Source organism: Nicotiana sylvestris, chromosome 2 (assembly GCF_000393655.2).
Source record: "Nicotiana sylvestris chromosome 2, ASM39365v2, whole genome shotgun sequence".
Taxonomy (NCBI): Eukaryota; Viridiplantae; Streptophyta; class Magnoliopsida; order Solanales; family Solanaceae; genus Nicotiana; species Nicotiana sylvestris.
Window position 1 is genome coordinate 156,646,264 of NC_091058.1, and position 20,697 is coordinate 156,666,960.

The following is a 20,697-nucleotide window of genomic DNA, read 5'->3' on the forward strand; positions in this document are numbered from 1 at the left end:
AGAGTTAGTAGTATTTAATAAGTGAAGGGGTGTTATTCTAATGGATTTAAGCTCCACCCCAGGGCACGTTTTCACATCTGATTGAATGTGAACGAACTCCTTTTATCTCTTTTTTTTTAATCTCTTTTGGAAAAAGACAAAGTTATTCAACTCTTCTGCAACCCTCATCAAACAACACTGCAATTTTTTGAAAAAGCGTCAATTTTGATGAATTTGTATTGAAAAATAGACAGATTTTACTGAATGATTATAGAAGAAGAAGAAGAATGGTAGCATTATGTGGCGGCATATTCCGCGACACATGGGATGGTCTCTCCTTCTTCCCCTGCCTCTCCGACCCCGGTCCGTAACCTCTACGATCCTATTTGTATATATTTATGTTTGTATATTGAGTGTACACTGTTTCTACAACAAAGTTAGTTCAATTGATATTTCTCAATTATATATATATTTTAAATTTTTGTTGATTGAATTTAGCTCGGAGATCGACATTTTGTTTGAAAGTTGCACTGGTGATGCTGCACCTGATCTATGCCGGTGTTCTATTTGAATTTGACAAAGACTTGATTCAGAAAACCAAACAAGATCCCTGGTAACAAATATTCTAACTCAGTATTATTACCTTCATCCCATTATACGTGATGGTGTTTGACTAACCACAGTGTTTAAGAGAGAGAAAGAATTTTGAAACTTGTGAAAAATAAGCTATGGTTATTTGTGTTGCTATAATTCATCTTATTAAGAATAAAATAGGAAGTGTAAAGCTAAATTATTTCTAAATATAGAAAAGTGTCATTCTTTCTGGGACAAACTAAAAGGAAAGAATGTTATGTAAACTGGGACGGCGGGAGTATTTCTTTCAATCAACATCTAGACGTGTATACCAACCTTCAATACTCAAAAATATCACAGAAACATCACTAGCTTTATGCCTTTATGATACGTGTAGGATTTTCTATATTTTACTTGCTTGTTTTCTGAATAAAGAACATATTACTTGCTTTTATACCTAACCAAACAAAGAAAATGATGATTTGTCATGTAAAGTATGTTCGTCTGTGTCAACGTCACTCGTTGTCACTTTTATTCTTTGGGTAAAACAGAGAACTGATTTTGAAGTTGAGGATACTATGTGAAGGAATAAAATGACATGTAATTGGTTGAAAGATGCAATCTTTAAGCAGCAATGTCTTTAAGCTTGACTAGGAAATTGCTTACTATAGCTTTGTTTTCCAGTACTTGCAAATTCTAGCTAATAGTAAGTGATTTAGTTTCAGAGTAGCTAAAGACCATATTGATCAGCAAACGGGAGCTTCGGCATAATTGAAATGCCAAGGAGTTCTGTAATTCAATAAGTACCAATCCTTCGATTTAAACTGCTTTAGTGTTGATTTTGAGAGAACAAAATCATTGGTAGATAAACATGTTAAATAGAGTTGGTTGCTGGAACTTCTCCTTTTCAGGGATTAAAAGTGGGTTCTGATGATATATTAAGGAAAACAGTAAGCCTCCAGGGTTGGTGGCGGATGAGTGCAATGAAAGAGAAGGAAACAGGACGTTTTAATCTTAAAGGTAGTCCATGCTCTTTGAAATTTAGGTTTAAATTTTCAGGTGAGCAACAATTAGGTTGTGAGTGGTTAATACGAGCTTGGAGAAGTTATAAGGACTTAAAATGCCCCATCTCATATTGGACACTATAGGATGTTTGGTTAATCAGACTTTTGAGTCAGCTACTTTTTTTAAATTTAGGATTAAACTTTCAGGTGAACTGCATACATGTTACTAGCTAGGGCTAGGTTTTTATGGTTGATACTGACTACAAAAACTGTAAGAGCCCTTAACCTCTCTATGAAGTTGTTGAAGAGAGTAGTAAAAGGTGCCAGTTCCACTAGATAGATGGCAACTACCTACTATTAGACGAAGATACGAAAAATGTAATTTCTTTGTTAGTTGATCTCTGGAAGTATGATGAAAGGATTGAATAGGCTGCTTCCTTTCATTACAAATTGAAAGATTGATTCAATCAGTCTTTATTGTAGGAAGAGGTAAGGTCCATGTCCCCCTCTTCTATCTGTACATTTTTGCTTATGAATAGACATGGTAGGGGTCTTGCCTAACCCCCCACACCTAAGGCAACATGTCTGAAGGTGGTGGCTTTAAACAAAAAAAAAAAAAACTGTAAGTGCTGGAGTTGCATATGGTAAAATTGCTTTTCCTTAAAATTTCATTTTATTGATTTTGGTAGAAACCAACTAGTTCTGAAGGACACAATTCATTGTTAATGTGTATATAGGAATGAAGGTTCTCTTAGCTAACATCCTGTGTTTCATTAGAAAGTAGAAACTTCTTTCTCTTTCTCTCCTTGTTTTCTTTTTATCTTTTTTGAGAATCTAAAAACTCCATGATGCTGCTCAAATGGATTTTTTTTTTCCCGATTTTGTGGGGTAAAGATCTAGGTTAAATGCCAATGCATAGAAGCTTTTAGAACTTTGTAATTATAGGATGTCAAAGAAATCCCAATTGAGTTACCTGCCAATGCAAAAGTTAGATTTCCTTAACTGATCAAAACTTCATGTCTTTGATTATTTTACTGGATGACTTTTCTTAATATTTCACTTTCTCCGAGGCTCTTTTGATGAAATTGCTCATCACCCTCCTTTTTTGCTTCTAAGGTACACGACAGCGTATTTGCTGTTGCTTGCTGCTACACTGGCTCAATACTTCATCACCTCTGGTTCTTCTCCTGGGTAATTGGGCTAATGATTTTATTTTTAAGCTAAGCATGTAATAAGTCTTTACTAGCTTCACCCTACTACTTACTGAAAGGTCTGTAAAAAGTTAATTTTCATGAATATGTAGCTATGTTCTTGATGCAATGAGGGCTTCCAATGAGACAGATGCATCACATAATAGGACATCAATAACCTCAAAGTAAGATATTTTTCCTCTCTGGTTTGTTACATGCAAAATAAATAACTGGAATATAAGGATTTTCTCTGTAAATAAGGTGGAAAATAGGTTTATCTAATTTCTGTTGTTTTCTGCCTTTTGTGATGTTATATGAACAAGCAAAGCCAGCCTGCTTCAAGCAAAAATGGCAGTGTGGTTATTACGATCGACAGAAACCAGTTAGAAAAGAATCTTCTTGGGAGTGGTACAACATCTTGGGCAAAGCTAGTGATGGATATGTATCCTCCAGGAACATCTGTTAGGTAGGGCTGACTTGAATATCAGCATGTTTATGCTTTTCTTGTTATATGTAAAGCAGCTTGAGTGCTTTGTAAATTGTAACTAATATACAGCATCTATTAACTCTATTTGCTTAATCAAGTTCAGTTTTGCATTTAGATTCTGCTTATTTCAATTTTGTATGAACCATGGATTTCAAAGTTTGCTGTGAGACTGAAATGTGCTTGACGAATTATATTTCATGGTGCTAGTTGGACTAGGAGGATTCTGGCTTCTTAAGTTAAAAAGCTTATAGTGGTGAAGTAGTATTTATCCCACACTATCCATTTTGAACAATGTGATTAGCTGTGGCCTGTGGATGAACATATTAGCACTTTCAGATATAAATGTTATAGCAAGGTACTCCATTTGGAAACTGCATAGTCCCATGAAGAAGCAAAACTGCTGTATAGCTTACAAGTGAAGCCCTTATGTGAAGCAGGAGAAGCCTAATCTTGCATTTCTTAACAAATCAAGACATGGTAAAGGAATATTCACACGACCAACTCATGAGGAGACTTGTTGTTACTCGGTTGTTTAAAGGCACACCTGATGGAATGTAGTATAGCTGCTTGCATTTGATGGATGGCGATTTCCCTCTCAAGATTCCACACACTGCACGATTTTGACAAGTTATTAGATGAGTTTGATCAGGAAGCTGATGTAACCCCCCTAATATGTCATTGAATTTGATTATGTGCGCAATTTGTGTGATTAACCCGTTCTTTCTTGTTCATCGCTTTTAGTTTTAGAAGCAGTTATAGATGGATTATACAATACTGAATGCTTAACTATTTTAAAGGGTGATATAATTGCACCAACAAACCGGGGAAATGTTGTCATAAGCTCTGCCACTGTAAATTCTTCTTGTCTCTCTTTGATGATGAAGCTTGTATTATCTTTGAGGTTGATGACAGTTTACATTAATAACGATTTTCCCAGTTGGTGGACATATATTTTACCATATGAATTCAATCTACCAAAATTATTTCCTTTCTATGTTCTTTCATTTCCACCTATTTTAGATAGAAATCTTACTGTGCGGTTGTGCAGTCAGATTGCATGATTTTCTTAGTATTATCATCAGGTTTTGCTAACTAATTCTCCTCTGTTTTCCAGAAGTGTGACGTGCACCTACTGTAATATTATGCAGGTAGAAACTCCTATCTCTGTCTTCCATTTGTATGCAAAGCAAATATTAACCTCAATACCTGCGGATGATTCTTAACGACTTGAAGTATATTTGGATTAGCCAAATTAGTGACATAATATGTGAGCTATATGCTATGAACCTCTGTGCTATATTTTGGCAGGAAATTAGCTGAATTTTGACCTTAAATACAATTCTTATATTTTCTCTCGTGAATATTACTTATTTCTAAGATATTCCATCCATACAATGGTATACTTTGTTCGAGACTTATCCTACTGTATATACATCCTGAACAAATGTGCACCTAGTTGTGTTAGATAAATGGAACACTGATATTTGATAGTCCGTCTTGTTTGAATTGGTGAAGTCGAACTTTGTCCTATCTTTTGTGCATATGTTTGTGAAAGAAGCTTGGGTAGTTCTCCTTACTGGGGCACCATGCCTTTACCCTTTTTCTCTTCTTCCTTTGCAATTGCTATGCCAGAGCATGGTATGTTAACATGTATTTCAGTATTTTGTCTTATTGATGCATTTTGGATTGGACTGTGTCTTGGAGATTTTGTGATCTTGTGTCTGATGTTATTTTGAAACTTCAAACTGCTTCCATTTCTTTCAATTTAAGTAAACTTTACGTGGTAAAGATTAGCTATACATTTTAAATCTAATAACCCTGCCAATTTACACGTCGGGGTCCTTGTATTTGCACATACTCTTGCCTCAAATGGATGATATCTTTTGACAAGCACAAAAACTTAGACATTGTGAAAGATCAAAGAGGTCAAGTTAATAGGTGAAGATTTAAAGAAATGGGTTAATAATGAGACTATTTTTGATTTGTTAAGTACTTATAATTTGTCCTTTTATGTTTGTTACAGTTGTGCTAACAATTCCTAAGATTTATGATCTTTATTCTGCTTGATTTCCAGCCTCCACGAGCTAAACATTGTCATGATTGTGACAAATGCGTTCTCCAGTTTGATCATCACTGCGTTTGGCTTGGCACATGCGTAGGACAGGGAAACCATTGCCGGTTTTGGTGAGCAAGCATTACTCAATTTGATACACTCATGATATTTGTTTCTTGCTTGCTGTTCAAGAAAAAGCATTCTTCCAATTCAGTTGAAATCATTAAGTGCACCGGCCAAACACACCCCACCCCCTCCAAAAAAAAAAAGAAAATAAGAAGAACCTCAGTTGAAATTGGTGATCCATTTTGTTGATTTTATATGTTATGTTGGAGCAAGATGGAAATTTGATGTTGCTACGACACAATGGTCATTTAGGTTTTAGAAAACTATATGATATAACATACTCCCTCCGGTCCACAATAAGTGGCCAATTTGCTTTTTTATTTTGGTAAAAAATAAGTGTCCATTTATATAATCAAGAAAAAATTCAATTTATTTTTACAAAATTACCCTTATGTACATATCCCTAAAAAGTTTTCTTATTCCTCACATTAAATGTTTAATTAAGGGTAGTTTAGTCATACTAGGTGTTAGAATAGTTATGTAAATAGTAGTAAATAACCCTAATCCCATATGTATTAGGAGTAGGACATGTTATGTATATATATAGGGCTCATTGTATCATGTTTAACATATGAGAATAATATCAATAATATTTTCTCCCGTGCTTTCTCACATGGCATCAGAGCAATTGTGAGAGATTTATCGCTGTGCATAAATTCCAGCGATTCCAGGAAGAGAAATCAGTCACCGGAAGCCTTTTTCCGGCGACTTTTTCAAGGCTGTTGTGTCTGCGTTGTCTCTGTCAGTGGTGTATAAAATCCAACACTACCACAAGAGTCACCACTGTCCGGCGACCAAACCCCAGAAAAATCTCCGGCAACAGCCTCCCCACGCGCCCCCACGCGCCACCAGAAGCTCAAGCGCCGGCGCGTGCAGCATCCTCCGGCCAGTTTTTGAAAAAATTTCTTCAGAAGAGTTGGGTCATGTACCAATTCCGACCCCACCCATACTGTTTCCGTTTGATTCTGACCACTTTGAGTTTTTCCGGCGACTACACTGATTTTTTCCGGCAACTACAATAATTTTCTAGCAAAAACAATGTCTCCTTTATCTGTTTCAGCGAGTTTTCAATTGATTCTTTCTGTTATTTGGTGATAATTTTATAGACCTCACTTCAATCCAACGATGTCTTTGGGAGTCGATGCTTTCGGGTCTAAAAACCCGGGTTCTGGCAGTTCCAGTGTTATGATTACCTCAGAACCTTTAATGGGAAGTTCAAACTACTTAGCTTGGGCTTCGTCTGTCGAGTTGTGGTGTAAAGGTCAAAGAGTTATCATTTAACAAAAAAGGCTAGCGAAGGTGATGAAAAGGCCAAAACACTTCGGGAGAAGGTCGATGCTCGGTTATGTAGTATCTTGTGGCGATCTATTGATTCCAAGTTGATGCCCTTGTTCCGTCCATTCCAGACATGTTAATTAGTTTGGGAAAAGGCTCGTAATTTATACACTAATGACATATCTCGTTTCTATGATGTAATATCGCGGATGACAAGCTTGAAGAAACAAGAATTGGATATGTCTACTTACTTCGGACAAGTACAGGCAGTCATGGAAGAATTTGAGACGTTGATGCTAGTTTCTGCTAGTATTGAAAAGCAACAAGAGCAACGATAGAAGATGTTTCTAGTTCTTACACTCGCTGGACTCCCTGTTGACCTTGATTCAGTACGTGACCAGATTTTGGCTAGTCCGACTGTCCCTACAGTTGATGAATTATTCTTTCGATTACTTCGCCTTGCTGCAGCACCAAGTCACCCAGTGAGCTCATCATAGACGCTTGACTCATCTGTTCTCGCATCCCAGTCAGTGGACAATCGGGCATCTCAAACTATAGAGAATAGACGAGGAGGAGGTCGTTTTGGAAGATCTAGACCCAAGTGCTCTTATTGTCATAAACTTGGACACACTCGTGACGTGTGTTATTCTTTACATGGTCGTCCACCCAAAAATGCTTATGTTGCTCAGACCGAGACTATAGGTAACCAGGGATTTTCTTTATCTGAAGGGGAGTATAATGAGTTACTTCAGTATCGAGCAAGTAAGCAGACATCTCCACAAGTAGCCTCTGTTGCTTAGACTGATACTTCTGTTGCTGGTACTTCTTTTGCTTGTGTTTCCCAGTCTAGTACTCTTGGACAATGGGTTGTGGACTCAGCCGCTTCTGATCATATCTCTGGTAATAAATCACTTTTGTCAAATATTGCGTATTCACAGTCTCTTTCCACTGTTACTTTAGCCAATGGGTCTCAAACTAAAGCAAAAGGAGTTGGACAAGCGAATCCCCTACCCTCTGTCACTCTAGATTCCGTTCTTTATGTCCCTGGCTGTCCTTTTAATCTTGCATCTATTAGTCGTTTGACTCGTGCCCTCCATTGTGGTATATATTTTATTGATGATTCTTTTATTATGCAGGACAGTAGTACGGGATAGACGATTGGAATAGGACTTGAATCAGAAGGCCTTTATTACCTTAACTCACTCAATTCCTCCAAGGCATGTCTAGTTACATATCCTCCGGACCTAATTCACAGATGTTTAGGACATCCAAGCTTATCCAAGCTTCAGAATATGATGCCTAGTTTGTCTAGTTTATCTACATTAGAGTGTGAGTTATGTCAGCCCGGAAAACATACCCGAGCCTCCTTTCCTCGTAGTATTGAGAGTCATGCAGAGTCTGTTTTTTCTTTAGTTCATTCTGATATATGGGGTCCTAGTAGAGTTAGTTCAACCTTGGGATTTCGTTATTTTGTTAGTTTCATTGATGATCATTCAAGATGTACTTGGATTTTCTTAATGAAAGATCGTTCTGAGTTGTTTTATATATTCCAGAATTTTTGGGCTGAAATTAAAAATCAATTTGGTATTTCTATTCGCTCTTTTCGCAGTGATAATGCCTTAGAATATTTATTCTCTCAATTTCAGCAATTTATGACTTCTTAAGGAATTATTCATCAGACCTCTTGTCCTTATACCCCTCAGCAAAATGGAGTTGCAGAGAGAAAGAATATGCACATCATTGAGACTGCTCGCACACTTCTCATTGAATCTCATGTTCCGTTGCTTTTTCGGGGCGATGCAGTTCTCACAGCTTGTTATTTGGTTAATCGGATGCCTTCATCTCCCATCTAAACTCAGATTTCATATGCAGTATTGTTTCCCCAGTCACCCTTATACTCTGTTCCCCCTCGTATTTTTGGGAGCACTTGTTTCGTTCATAACTTAGCCCCTGGGATAGATAAGTTAGCTCCTCGTGCTCTCAAGTGTGTCTTCCTTGGTTATTCTCGTGTTTAGAAGGGAATCGTTGTTACTCACCTGATTTTCGTAGGTACTTTATGTCATCTGACGTCATATTTTTTGAGTCTAAACCTTTCTTTACCTCTTCTGACCATTCTGACCAGCTTGATATATCTGAGGTCTTACCTATACCGACCTTTAAGGAGTTTACTATAGCTCCTCCTTCACCTTTCGCCACAGAAGTCTTACCCATTCCAACCGTTGGGAAGTCTAGTGTGGCTCCTCCTAGACTCCCCGCCACAGGAACACCACTCTTGGCATATCATCGGCGTCCGCACCCAGCATCAGACCCAGCTGATTCACGTCCTGCACCTGACCCTGCTCCTACTGCGGACTTGTCTCTTCCTAGTACACCGATTGCACTTCGGAAAGGTATACGAACCACCCTTAATCCTAATCCCCATTATGTTGGTTTAAGTTATCATCGTTTGTCATCACCCTATTATGCGTTTATATCTTCTTTGTCCTCTGTTTCCATCCCTAAGTCTACAGGTGAAGCATTGTCTCATCCAGGATGGCGACAAGCTATGACTGACGAGATGTCGTCTTTACATACGAGTGGTACTTGGGATCTCGTTCCTCTTCCTTCAAGTAAATCTACTGTTGGTTGTTGCTAGGTATATGCAGTCAAGGTTGGTCCGGATGGCAAGATTGATCGCCTTAAGGTCCGTCTTGTTGCCAAGGGATATACTCATATATTTGGGCTCGATTACAGTGATACCTTCTCTCCCGCGACTAAGGTAGCATCAGTCCGCCTTTTTCTATCAATGGCTGCTGTTCGCCATTGGCCTCTCCATTAGCTGGACATTAAGAATGCCTTTTTACACGGTGACCTTGAGGCTGAAGTTTATATGGAGCAACCACCTGGGTTTGTTGCTCATGGGGAGTCTCATGGCCTTGTATGTTGCTTGCGCCGGTCACTTTATAGTCTAAAGCAGTCTCCTCGAGCCTGGTTTGGTAAGTTCAGCACAGTTATCTAGGAGTTTGGCATGACTCGGAGTGAAGCTGATCACTCTGTGTTTTATCGGCACTCTGCTTCGAGTCTTTGTATTTATTTGGTGGTCTATGTTGATGATATTGTTATTACCGGCAATGATCATGATGATATTACTAAATTGAAGCAACGTCTCTCTCAACACTTTCAGACTAAGGAACTGGGCAAACTAAAATATTTTCTGAGTATCGAGGTCGCTCAGTCTAGCTCAGGTATTGTGATCTCACAACGGAAGTATGCCTTAGATATTCTTGAGGACACAGGAATGACAGGTTGTAGACCTGTTGACACTCCGATGGATCCGAATTCTAAACTTCTGCCAGGACAAGGGGAGCCTCTTAGCGATCCTACAAGATATAGGTGGTTGGTTGGTAAATTGAATTACTTTACAGTGACAAGACCTGCCATTTCCTTTACTGTGAGTGCTGTGAGTCAGTTTATGGATTCTTCGTGTGATAGTCATTGGGATGCAGTTGTTCGCATTCTTCGGTATATAAAATCAGCTCCAGGCAAAGGTTTATTGTTTGAGGATCGAGGCCATGAACAGATCGTTGGATACTCATATGCTGATTGGGCAGGATCGCCTTCTGATAGACGTTCTACGTCTGGATATTGTGTTTTAGTAGGAGGAAATTTGGTGTCTTGGAAGAGCAAGAAACAAAATGTGGTTGCTCGGTCTAGTGCCGAAGCAGAATATCGAGCAATGGCTATGGCGACATGTGAGCTAATTTGGATCAAACAGTTGCTCAAGGAGTTGAAATTTGGTAGTCAGATGAGACTTGTGTGTGATAATCAAGCTGCTCTTCATATTGCGTCAAATCCAGTGTTCCATGAGAGAACTAAACGCATTGAGATTGACCGTCACTTTGTCAGAGAAAAGATACTCTCGGGAGATATTGCTACAAAGTTTGTGAAGTCAAATGATCAGCTTGCAGATATTTTCACCAAGTCCCTCATTGGTCCTCGTATTAACTACATATGTAACAAGCTCGGTACATATGATTTATATGCACCAGTTTGAGGGGGAGTGTTAGAATAGTTATGTAAATAGTAGTAAATAACCCTAATCCCATATGTATTAGGAGTAGGACATGTTATGTATATATATAGGGCTCATTGTATCATGTTTAACATATGAGAACAATATCAATAATATTTTCTCCCGTGCTTTCTCACACTAGGTATTTTTGTATAGAATTTAGTATTTTCTTAATGGGCGTGCCAAAAGCAAATTGGTCACTTATTGTGGACCGGAGGGAGTAGTACTATAGCAACAACTATGCCTCAATCCTAACCTAGTTGGGGTCCACTATATGAATCATCACTAACCATAGCACTCAATTTAGATCTGTACTAATCCAATATTTAAAATTTTAGGTTCTCTAGCGTTAGAAAGCCTATACAGTTTTACTAACATATATATGTTAGCGTTTGGACATAGATTTGGTTGAAAATTGAAAAAGGAGTTTTTGAAGTTGTGTTGAAAAATAGTTTTTGGAAGTTGAAGTTGTGTTTAGACATGCATTTTATTTGGAAAAAAGGTTGAAGTTTCACTAGTTTTTGGGAACTTAAAAATTATTTTCAAAATTTTTCCAGAATTGGTGCATTTGAAGGTTGATATAAGACATGACTAAACCATCTATAGAGACCACTCATTATCATCTACGTGTGCTGAACCTTCTGCAGAATGTGATCATTTCTAATTATGAGAAAGCATAGGAGAAAATATCATTAATTATCTAAAGTGTTGTACAATGCCCTATTTATATACAGTGATTACATAATAATAGGTATCTACTTCCCGATGTGGGACACTATTCATGACTAACTACTTAACATTCTCCCTCAAGCCGGTGCATATAAATCATATGTACCGAGCTTGTTACGATGTAACTAATACGTGAACCAGTTAGAGACTTAGTGAAAATATCTGCTAGCTGATCATTCGACTTCACAAACATTGTAACAATATCTCCTGTGAGTATCTTTTCTCTAAAAAAGTGACAATCAATCTCAATGTGTTTAGTGCTCTCATGGAACACCGGATTTGACGCAATATAAAGAGCAACTTGATTATCACACACCAGTTCCATCTTGCTGATTTCTCCGAACTTCAACTCTTTGAGCAATTGCTTGACCCAAACTAGCTCACACGTTGTCATAGCCATGGCCTGATATTCGGCTTCGACGCTAGATCGAGCAACTACATTCTATTTCTTCCTCTTCCAAGAGATCAAATTACCTCCTACTAGAACACAATATCCAGATGGAGAACGTCTATCAGAAGGTGATTCTGCCCAATCAGCATCTGTGTACCCAACAATCTGCTCGTGGCCTCGATCCTCGAATAGTAATCCTTTGCTTGGAGCTGACTTTATATACTGAAGAATGCGAACAACTGCATCCCAGTGACTATTACAGGGAGAATCCATAAACTGACTTACAACACTCACCGGAAAAGAAATGTGAGGTCTAATCACTGTGAGGTAATTCAATTTGCCAACCAACCTTCTATACCTCGTAGGATCTCTAAGAGGCTCCCCCTGTCCAGGCAAAAACTTGGCATTCAGATCCATAGGAGTGTCAACAGGTTTGCAGCCCATCATTCCAGTCTCCTCAAGAATGTCTAAGGCATACTTCTGCTGTGAAATAACAACACCTGAGCTAGATTGAGCGACCTCAATACCTAGAAAATACTTCAATCTGCCCAGATCGTTAGTCTAGAAGTGCTGAAAGAGATGCTACTTCAGATTAGTAATACCATTATGATCATTGCCAGTAATAACAATATCATCAACATAAACTACCAGATAAATACACAGATTAGAAGCAGAATGCCGATAAAACACAGAGTGATTAGCTTCACTACAAGTCATTCCGAACTCCTGAATAACTGTGCTGAACTTGCCAAACCAAGCTCGAGGGGACTGTTTCAAACCATATAATGACCTACGTAATCGGCATACAAGACCACTAGACTCCCCCTGAGCAACAAAACCAGGTGGTTGCTCCATATATACTTCTTCCTCAAGATCACTGTGGAGAAAAACATTCTTAATATCTAACTGATAAAGAGGCCAATGACGTACAACAACTATGGACAAAAAGAGACGAACATATACTACTTGAGCCACGGGAGAGAGAGTGTCACTATAATCAAGCCCAAAAATCTGAGTGTATTTTTTGCAACAAGACGAGCCTTGAGCCAATCAACCTGGCCATCCAGGCCGACTTTGACTGCATAAACCCAACGATAACCAACAATAGACTTTCTTGAATGAAGAGGAACAAGCTTCCAAGTGCCACTCGCATGTAAAGCAGACATCTCGTCAATCATAGGATGGCCGCCATCCTGGATGAGATAGTGCCTCACTTATAGACTTAGGGATAGAAACAGTGGACAAAGATGATAGAAAAGCATAATGAGGTAATGACAGACGATGCTAACTTAAACCGACATAATGAGGATTAGGATTAAGTGTGGATCGTACACCTTTGCGGAGTGTAATTGGTTGACTAAGAGGAGACAAGTCCGCAGTAGGTGCAGAATCTGATGCAGGACGTGAATCACCTGCGCCTGATGTTGGACGTGGACGACGATGATAAGTCAAGAGTGGTGGAGTTGCAAAAGGTTGAACTGGACTAGGTGGTGGAACTGGAGCTATAGGTGGTGGAACTAGAGCTATAGGTGGTGGAGCTGCAACTGGAGCTGTAGGTGGTGGAGCTGGATTTGTAGTGGAAGATGAATGGGAGATAGTGACGAAATCTCCAAAAGATGAAACCGATAGCACCTCAGAAATATCTAAGTGATTACCTGGACCTGTGAAGTATGATTGAGTTTCAAAGAAGGTAACATCCGCGGACATAAGGTACCACTGGAGGTTAGGAGAGTAGCATCGATACCCCTTTTGCGGTCTCGAGTAACCCAGAAATACGCACTTAGAGCACGAGGAACTAACTTATCTTTTCCTGAAGTAAGGTTATGAACAAAACACGTGCTTCCAAAGACACGTGGTGGAAAAGAGAACAAAGGTAAGTGGGGAAACAGAACAGAGAATGGAACTTGATTCTGGATAGCTGAAGATGGTATACGATTAATAAGATACCAAGATGTAAGAACTGTATCCCCCTAAAAACGCAACGGAACATGAGATTGTATGAGTAGGGTTCGAGCAGTTTCAATAAGATGTTTATTCTTTCTTTCAGCTACCCCATTTTGTTGAGATGTATACGGACAAGATGTTTGATGAATAATCCCATGAGAGTTCATAAACTGCTGAAATGGGGAAAACAAATACTCTAGGGCATTATCACTACGAAATATGCGGATAGAAACCCCAAAATTGATTTTGAATTTCATCGTGGAAGGTCTGGAAAATAGAAAATAACTCAGATCGATTTTTCATCAAAAATATCCAAGTGTACCTGGAATAATCATCAATGAAACTGAAAAAGTAGCAGTATCCCAAGGTAGAACTGACCCGACTAGGACCCCAAACATCTGAATGGACTAAAGTAAAAGGTGACTTTGCTCGATTATCAAGACACCGAGGGAAATGGGAGCGGGTATGCTTATCGAGCTGACATGACTCACACTCTAGAGTGGACAAGTGAGATAAACCAGGTACCATTTTCTGAAGTTTTGACAAACTGGGATGTCCCAACCATTTATGTAACTGGTGAATCAGTAACAGGACAAGTTGTTGAAGGAAGACAAGATGTGAGTCCATGTGATTTTGCAAGGATAAGGTAATAAAGTCCATCTGATTCATGCCCAGTACCAATGATCCGCCCCCTACTGCGTTCCTGTATAAAAGTAAGGTCATCAAGAAATAAAACAACATATTTAAGTGATTTGGCTAAGAGACTAGCGGCTATGAGATTAAAAGGACTACTGGGAACATAAAGAACTGAATCTAAAGGTAAGGAAGGAAGTGAGCTTGCTTGACCTATTGCAGTTGCCATGGTTTGAGACCCATCGGCAATTGTGACTGTTGGAAGAGATAGGGAATATGAAATAGTAGTGAAAAAAGATTTGTTACCAGAAATATGATCAGATGCACCCGAATCAATGATCTAAGACTCAGAGGTTGAAGATTGGGAGATACAAGTCACGCTACTATCTGTTTGAACAACGGAAGCTATCCCTGAAGATGTCTGTTTACATGCTTTGTACTGAAGAAACTCAATATAATCTGGTAAAGAAACCATCTGAATTGGATTCAATGCATTAGATCCAAAGGATTTTGAGTCAAAGACTTCTAATAGGAATGACATTATAATGTTCACGCCGGAAAAATCGGAAACCCTTCTGGAAATTACTATTAACGCCAGAAAAATCAGAAAATTCTCTAGAAATCACTGTTCACACCGGAAAAATATAAAAGTGGTCGGAATTTGGTTTAAATTGGATAGGTAGGCTCGGAATTGCAAGGCGATGACATTGTCCAACAGAAACTTTTTCAAATTCTGGCCGAAACAACCTCACGCGCCGACGGCGGCAGATCTTCGACAGGCGTGTGGGGGCGCGTGAGTGGGCTTTTGGGGAGAATTTTTGTGGGGTTTGGTCACCTCTCTCTTGGGAACCTTGAGGTGGTGTTGGATTTTGCACAACACTGATAATTAGTGACTTTGACGCAAATAGTCACTTAGGTCACCGGAAAATCGCACGGTGACTGAGTTCTTTCTTCCCGGAGTCGCTGGAATTTATGCACAACGATAAATATCTCACGATTGCTCTGATACCATGTGAAAAAACACGGGAGAAAATATTATTAATTATCTAAAGTGTTGTACGACGCCCTATTTATATACCATGATTACATAATAATAGGTATCTACTTCCCGATGTGGGACACTATTCATGACTAACTACTTAACACTAATGCTATCTAATCTTTTTCTGGTTGCATATTCATCTTGACATTGCATTTCCGCGACACTTGTCTTGTTGATATGCTGCACCCTGGAGGCCCAACATTCACTCCCATATAACATTGCTGGTTATACAACCATTATGTAGAACTTATCTTTCACTTTGGGAGGTATCCTCCTATCGCATACCTCTGGTCACACTTCTCCCGTTCAACCATCCTATTTTGCTTCTTCATCATATTTACGCAAGCTTAATCTACTGCAACCCTCCTTCATCACCCAAGCTCGTAACCAGTTATATGAGCAAATTCACAGAGGCGTCTTTTACATAACATAGAGTCAAATTAAAGATTTATGTTTTAAATAAAACCCTTGTTCCTAGAAAATGACACATACATATATATTAGAATCCCTCTCTTTTAGCTTTATCCCTTATCCTGGTTATTTTATCATTCAATGGGAACATAAGGTTATCCTGTGTCCTTTATCATCTAATTGACAATTTAAAAATCTGCTTTTAATATTATATTTTCCTTAAACAAACTTGAATCAGTATGTGACATGCCCATGGCAATTTGGTCAAGTTGGATAGGTCTAAAATTAGACAGGAGTTCGATAAGCTGAAACACAAGAATATGTTGGACATTTCATAGGGTGCAGCAAGACTTGGAGACATATTTGTGTTGGGTTTGTGGCCTTCTTGGAAAATAGGTGCTTTCAAATGTCTATTTCATTGTCATCTAGTCTGCAAAGCAACAGGACTATGGGTCTATAACATGCAAGTACACTTGATTTCTGAGCTTTCAACTGGCTAATACCACTTACCTTGCATGTCAAAACACTTTTTTTTTGCGTACCTCTTAAGTTTTATTCCATTTACACAGGATGCTTTTACTCTATGGGAGTTTCTTGTTTTTATCTTTATCTCTCAAGTTTTAAGTTATTGATCTTTGCTATAGTTATTTACTTTACCAAGTATAACAGGTGGTACATTTGCTCAGAAACAGCCTTGTCCCTTTGGACTGGCACTTTATATATTCAATACTTGAAGTCTCACGTACCTAAGCCATGGTATGTGTCTGTCCAGCAATGCTTTATCTTTTGAGCACTTTTTTTTCAATAACCTCTTGGCTTAAAAAAATGGAGTTTTTGTTCTTGTCCTTCAAATATGTCTTTTTATTTTTTAAAATCAATGATATCTTCCTTTCAGTCAAAAAGAAGATATAAATGGAGTTTTAGGTGGAGCATACAATAGAAGGATAATTTGCATTACTGTCCAACTTAGATTGAACCTTTTTATGGCTTATGCTTCCTAAACTTTTAGTGGAAGCATGTTGGTTTCAGTTCAACTGCACCGATGTGAGCTTTGCATAGTCATAGTATCATGAATCATATAGACTTTAGCAGACCCAACTAAATTTGGGATTAAGGTATAACTGATTGATTTTTATGTGTTGGCTTCAATTGCTTTAGTGTAAGCGATAAATTGACTAGTGTATTCATTACTTGAAAAGTAAATTCTTGCATATCTTGTTACTTTAAAAAGGAAGTTCCAGATTTTGTTGGATGGAACACAGACGAGTTGATTTGAATATGTCGGTGCATGAAATGTCAGTCCCGCTTTATTGATGTAAGAAGCTTGGAAAAGAGGCCATGCCATTACCCTTTAATCTCTGTTGGCATTGCCTTCACATGTCACATAAGGTTAACTCCTTGACTGAACAATCTGAAAAGAAACCAAAGTAAACTTGAGTATGAATAACCACTGGAGGTATAATATTTTAGTTCTTATAAAATGGCAGTTGAAGAGATTACTAAACAATGCTGACCTCAATCCCCGATATCTTGCATTTTTATCCAGGTGAAATTTCATTTTCATTGAACTGTGTTGAAGTTTCATTTGAGTGGGAACTAGGAAATTAGACTGACGAGCTGGGAGATAAAATTTGATTTGCATAAGTGCACCACTTTTGTACTCAAGTTGGGAGATCGAAAAAATAATGATAAAATAGCCATGCTGATTGAATCTGCAAGAATTGTTTCTTATTTAGGTTCCTTACGTCATCTAAGATGAGTAGGGAACTACTTTTGTTGTATAAGAGATTAACAGTGGTAACAGTAGGAAAAGAAGGGACTGCATCATGGTCCCCCAGGGCTTAGTTCAAGTGGCAAAGGTTGAGGGACTTGTGATTTAGGTCACGATTGAGCTCTACGCCATGTGAACTAAGCTTGGTATTTAAGTGGAGAAGGGTAGAGGGGCGGGCCCATTATCTCTGAGTTTCTAAGGCTGCGGTTGGTCCTAAGTGGCCCCAGACGGATTTCACGGTCATAAAAAAAATAGAAAAAAGAAGGGACTGCATCTGCATGATGAGGAAAAAACTTAAGCTGACATGATGACTGTTTTTGCTTCTGTTTATAAATCTTATCTGATGCAAACACATAAAAGATGAGGTTTCCCATGACAATCTTGCAATTAAAAAACGTAATGATGTTAAATGTGACAATGGCTTTGTTGCAGGTGGTCATATGCAATTGTGATATTGCTGTTAGCGGCTTTATCTATTTGCCTCTTCTTTCTTCTCCTTCTCCTCCTATTTCATAGGTAAGATTTCTCGTTACTGGTATGTAAACTCTTGTTACTTAGCGGTATTTGGTAGTTCAGATTTTTGTTGGATCTATTAAATTTGTAAGTTCTTTTTTTTTTTTTTTTGATAAGGTAAAAGTTTTATTAATAAAGTACCAAGAAGGTACTCAAAACTACTACCAAACAAGACAGCCCCTACAAAAGTCTCTAGTTACATATTTGCAAGCGAGTCTAAAAATTCCATATACTGATTAATACTCTCTAGTATACTCCTTTTACACCCAAAAAAAAAAAAACAGATTTTGCAAACAAAGGTTCCTGATGCTAGAAATGTGGTTCTTTTTATTGTCGAAACAAGCACTATTTCTCTGTCCAAAATAGTTCAGAAGATGCATAAAGGGATGGTTCTCCTGATCTGCTTTTGTATCTTGCCAATCCTCTGCCCGTTCCAATTTTTAAGTTCTTACAAGTCACATGTGATAGTCCCTGAACATGTTGCCTGGCTCTGTTTTCTGTAGGTGATTAGGAATTCATGGATAAGGCATGTAGTATTGTCACAATTCATGTTCGTAAAGAAGTAGAAATGAACTCTATATCACTTCACTTTGATCTTGTGAGATAGGTCACACCACATTGGAACTGAGCTAGGGGGAACTTTGGGCCAATCTGTTACATGCTATCTGTTCTAGTTTGGTTAACGGTAGATTAACTTGCTGGTCCAACATCATGGGAAACATCAGTAGTTCTTCTTTAGTCTTGTCGATTAACTTTTAGCTGATCTTACGCAGAAACATAAATTTCAACCATCGTTGTGAAAAGTGATACGGAGTATCGTATGCTCTTTTCAGTATCGTTAGCTGAACATGTGAAGTTTGCACTCCACGACATTTCTAAAATGCAACTTCAGGAATAATAACTTGACTTTTACATGTTTCTTGGACAGCTATCTTATTTTGACAAATCAGACCACCTATGAGCTCGTCAGACGACGGCGCATCCCCTATTTGAGGTTGGTTATTTCTTCATTTCTTGTATCATGTTATTTTGTTGAGATGTAAGAGGTATGTCTCAGGATTGCTTTGAGCTAGTGCTTTTAATAATATGATGGCATATATTGGCTTAACATGAATTGCAGATGTAGGAATTTTGAGTTATTTAAAAAACCAAATGAAGACGTGCATGGCCTTCAGGATTTTCTTGTATTCAAAGTGCAAATTGACACTTGCAATGATTTGCAGGAACATTCCGGAAAGAGTTTTTCCATTTAGCAAAGGAGCATGCAGAAATTCATACGAGTTCTGCTGTGCTCGGAGCAGCATGTACAGGATGGAACCACTGCCAACAGCACAAGAACTTCAAGAGAAGTCAAGACCCTATACATGCTCGGATATTTTTTCTTGTCGGTGTTGCTGTTGATCACTTCTGCTGCAGCTGTGATTGAAATCAAAATTTTACCTCGGTTGTACTGGTATGGAAGTTTATGCTTTCTAGGAGTCTTTTATCTCTATTAGAAATTCTTATACCGATAGGAAATATAGTGAATTTCTAGTTACTTTTCATTTTTTAATATTTTGTATAATGATGGCGTGAGATGAATTTAAATGGGGAACATGGTCAGTGAGGATTCATATAGTCAGCCCCAACTTGTTTGGGATTGAGTCATAGTTGTTGATTGTACCAGTGTGAAAATTCTTTGTCAACCATATGTTTGTAGTATCAATGTGATGATACGTACATAATTTTACCTTTATCTGTGGAATTCACGATATCTCCTTAGCTTTTCAAAATGATGTGGAATCTAAACTTGACACACGTTTAGGATCGCCTTGTTTCCAATTTAAACATGGATACACTGTGCTTACTGCTAGTCACTGTGCCACAAAGTATTAGGGGGCTGGTCTGGCCGGTGAACCATATACCGCATTATCAGGGTCCACGCCTATCCCCTCAATCAGGAACTAGGAATTGACCCGGTCCGGACTGGTTTCGACTCTCTGCCCCTCTCCCTTGAGAATAAAAGAAAGTAGAACGAATGTCTTTTTTTATATAAAAGTAAGAACGACCCAGAGATATTTTAACATTACATAAATAGTACTTCGTTTGATTATTTGCTTGAAAACTGCTATTCTTGAAAAAAAGGAAATGTTTGTACTTTGTGCATCTTCAAAATTAAAATCCATTTCTTTCGCGATATATACACTATTACGCTAAGTTAATGTATATCAAAGGGAAATCTAGGGCAGGTTTTATAGATTCGAGAAAATCCACTACTTTCACACCTCGAACTATGAATGTATGTTGCATATATATATATATATATTAAAAGCATGAACCTCTAAAGTTAAAAGTTGAATTACTAAAATGCCCTTCTTATTTATTTAAATATTCTACTTCTAAAAATATTTAGGAATAACATATTAGTAATACCGTTTAGATAGGAAAGAACCGATTTGATTTAAATGGTGTTTGTAAAAAGTTGTGTTTTTTCTTATTAGCAACTAAGTTTTCTTTTATGAATAGTTTCAACCGTTGGCTTTCTA

General features: G+C 38.1%; 1 protein-coding gene across 2 annotated transcripts; it reads left to right on the top strand.

Annotated features, from left to right (window-relative positions):
* Positions 1-43: 43 nt before the first annotated feature.
* On the top strand, positions 44-19,907 carry LOC104223780 (protein S-acyltransferase 10-like). Of its 2 annotated transcripts, XM_009775276.2 has the most exons (11): positions 44-342; positions 478-592; positions 2,673-2,747; positions 2,860-2,931; positions 3,075-3,212; positions 4,348-4,381; positions 5,308-5,417; positions 16,558-16,644; positions 18,092-18,175; positions 19,101-19,166; positions 19,396-19,907. In XM_009775276.2, exons 1-11 carry the CDS (start codon positions 267-269, stop codon positions 19,571-19,573), a joined length of 1,035 nt encoding a protein of 344 aa, XP_009773578.1. In that variant the 5' UTR covers positions 44-266; the 3' UTR covers positions 19,574-19,907. The 2 variants fall into 2 exon arrangements, with proteins under 2 accessions (XP_009773578.1, XP_009773581.1); XM_009775279.2 differs by lacking the exon at positions 16,558-16,644 and having other exon boundaries at positions 80-342.
* Positions 19,908-20,697: the final 790 nt, after the last annotated feature.

Excerpts from the sequence above, each read along its gene's own strand:
- LOC104223780 (XM_009775276.2), top strand. The coding sequence starts at position 267 with ATGGTAGCATTATGTGGCGGCATATTCCGCGACACATGGGATGGTCTC. Across the intron at positions 3,213-4,347 it reads CCTCCAGGAACATCTGTTAG|AAGTGTGACGTGCACCTACT; the intron begins GTAGGGCTGACT and ends TCTGTTTTCCAG. Across the intron at positions 19,167-19,395 it reads CGGCGCATCCCCTATTTGAG|GAACATTCCGGAAAGAGTTT; the intron begins GTTGGTTATTTC and ends AATGATTTGCAG.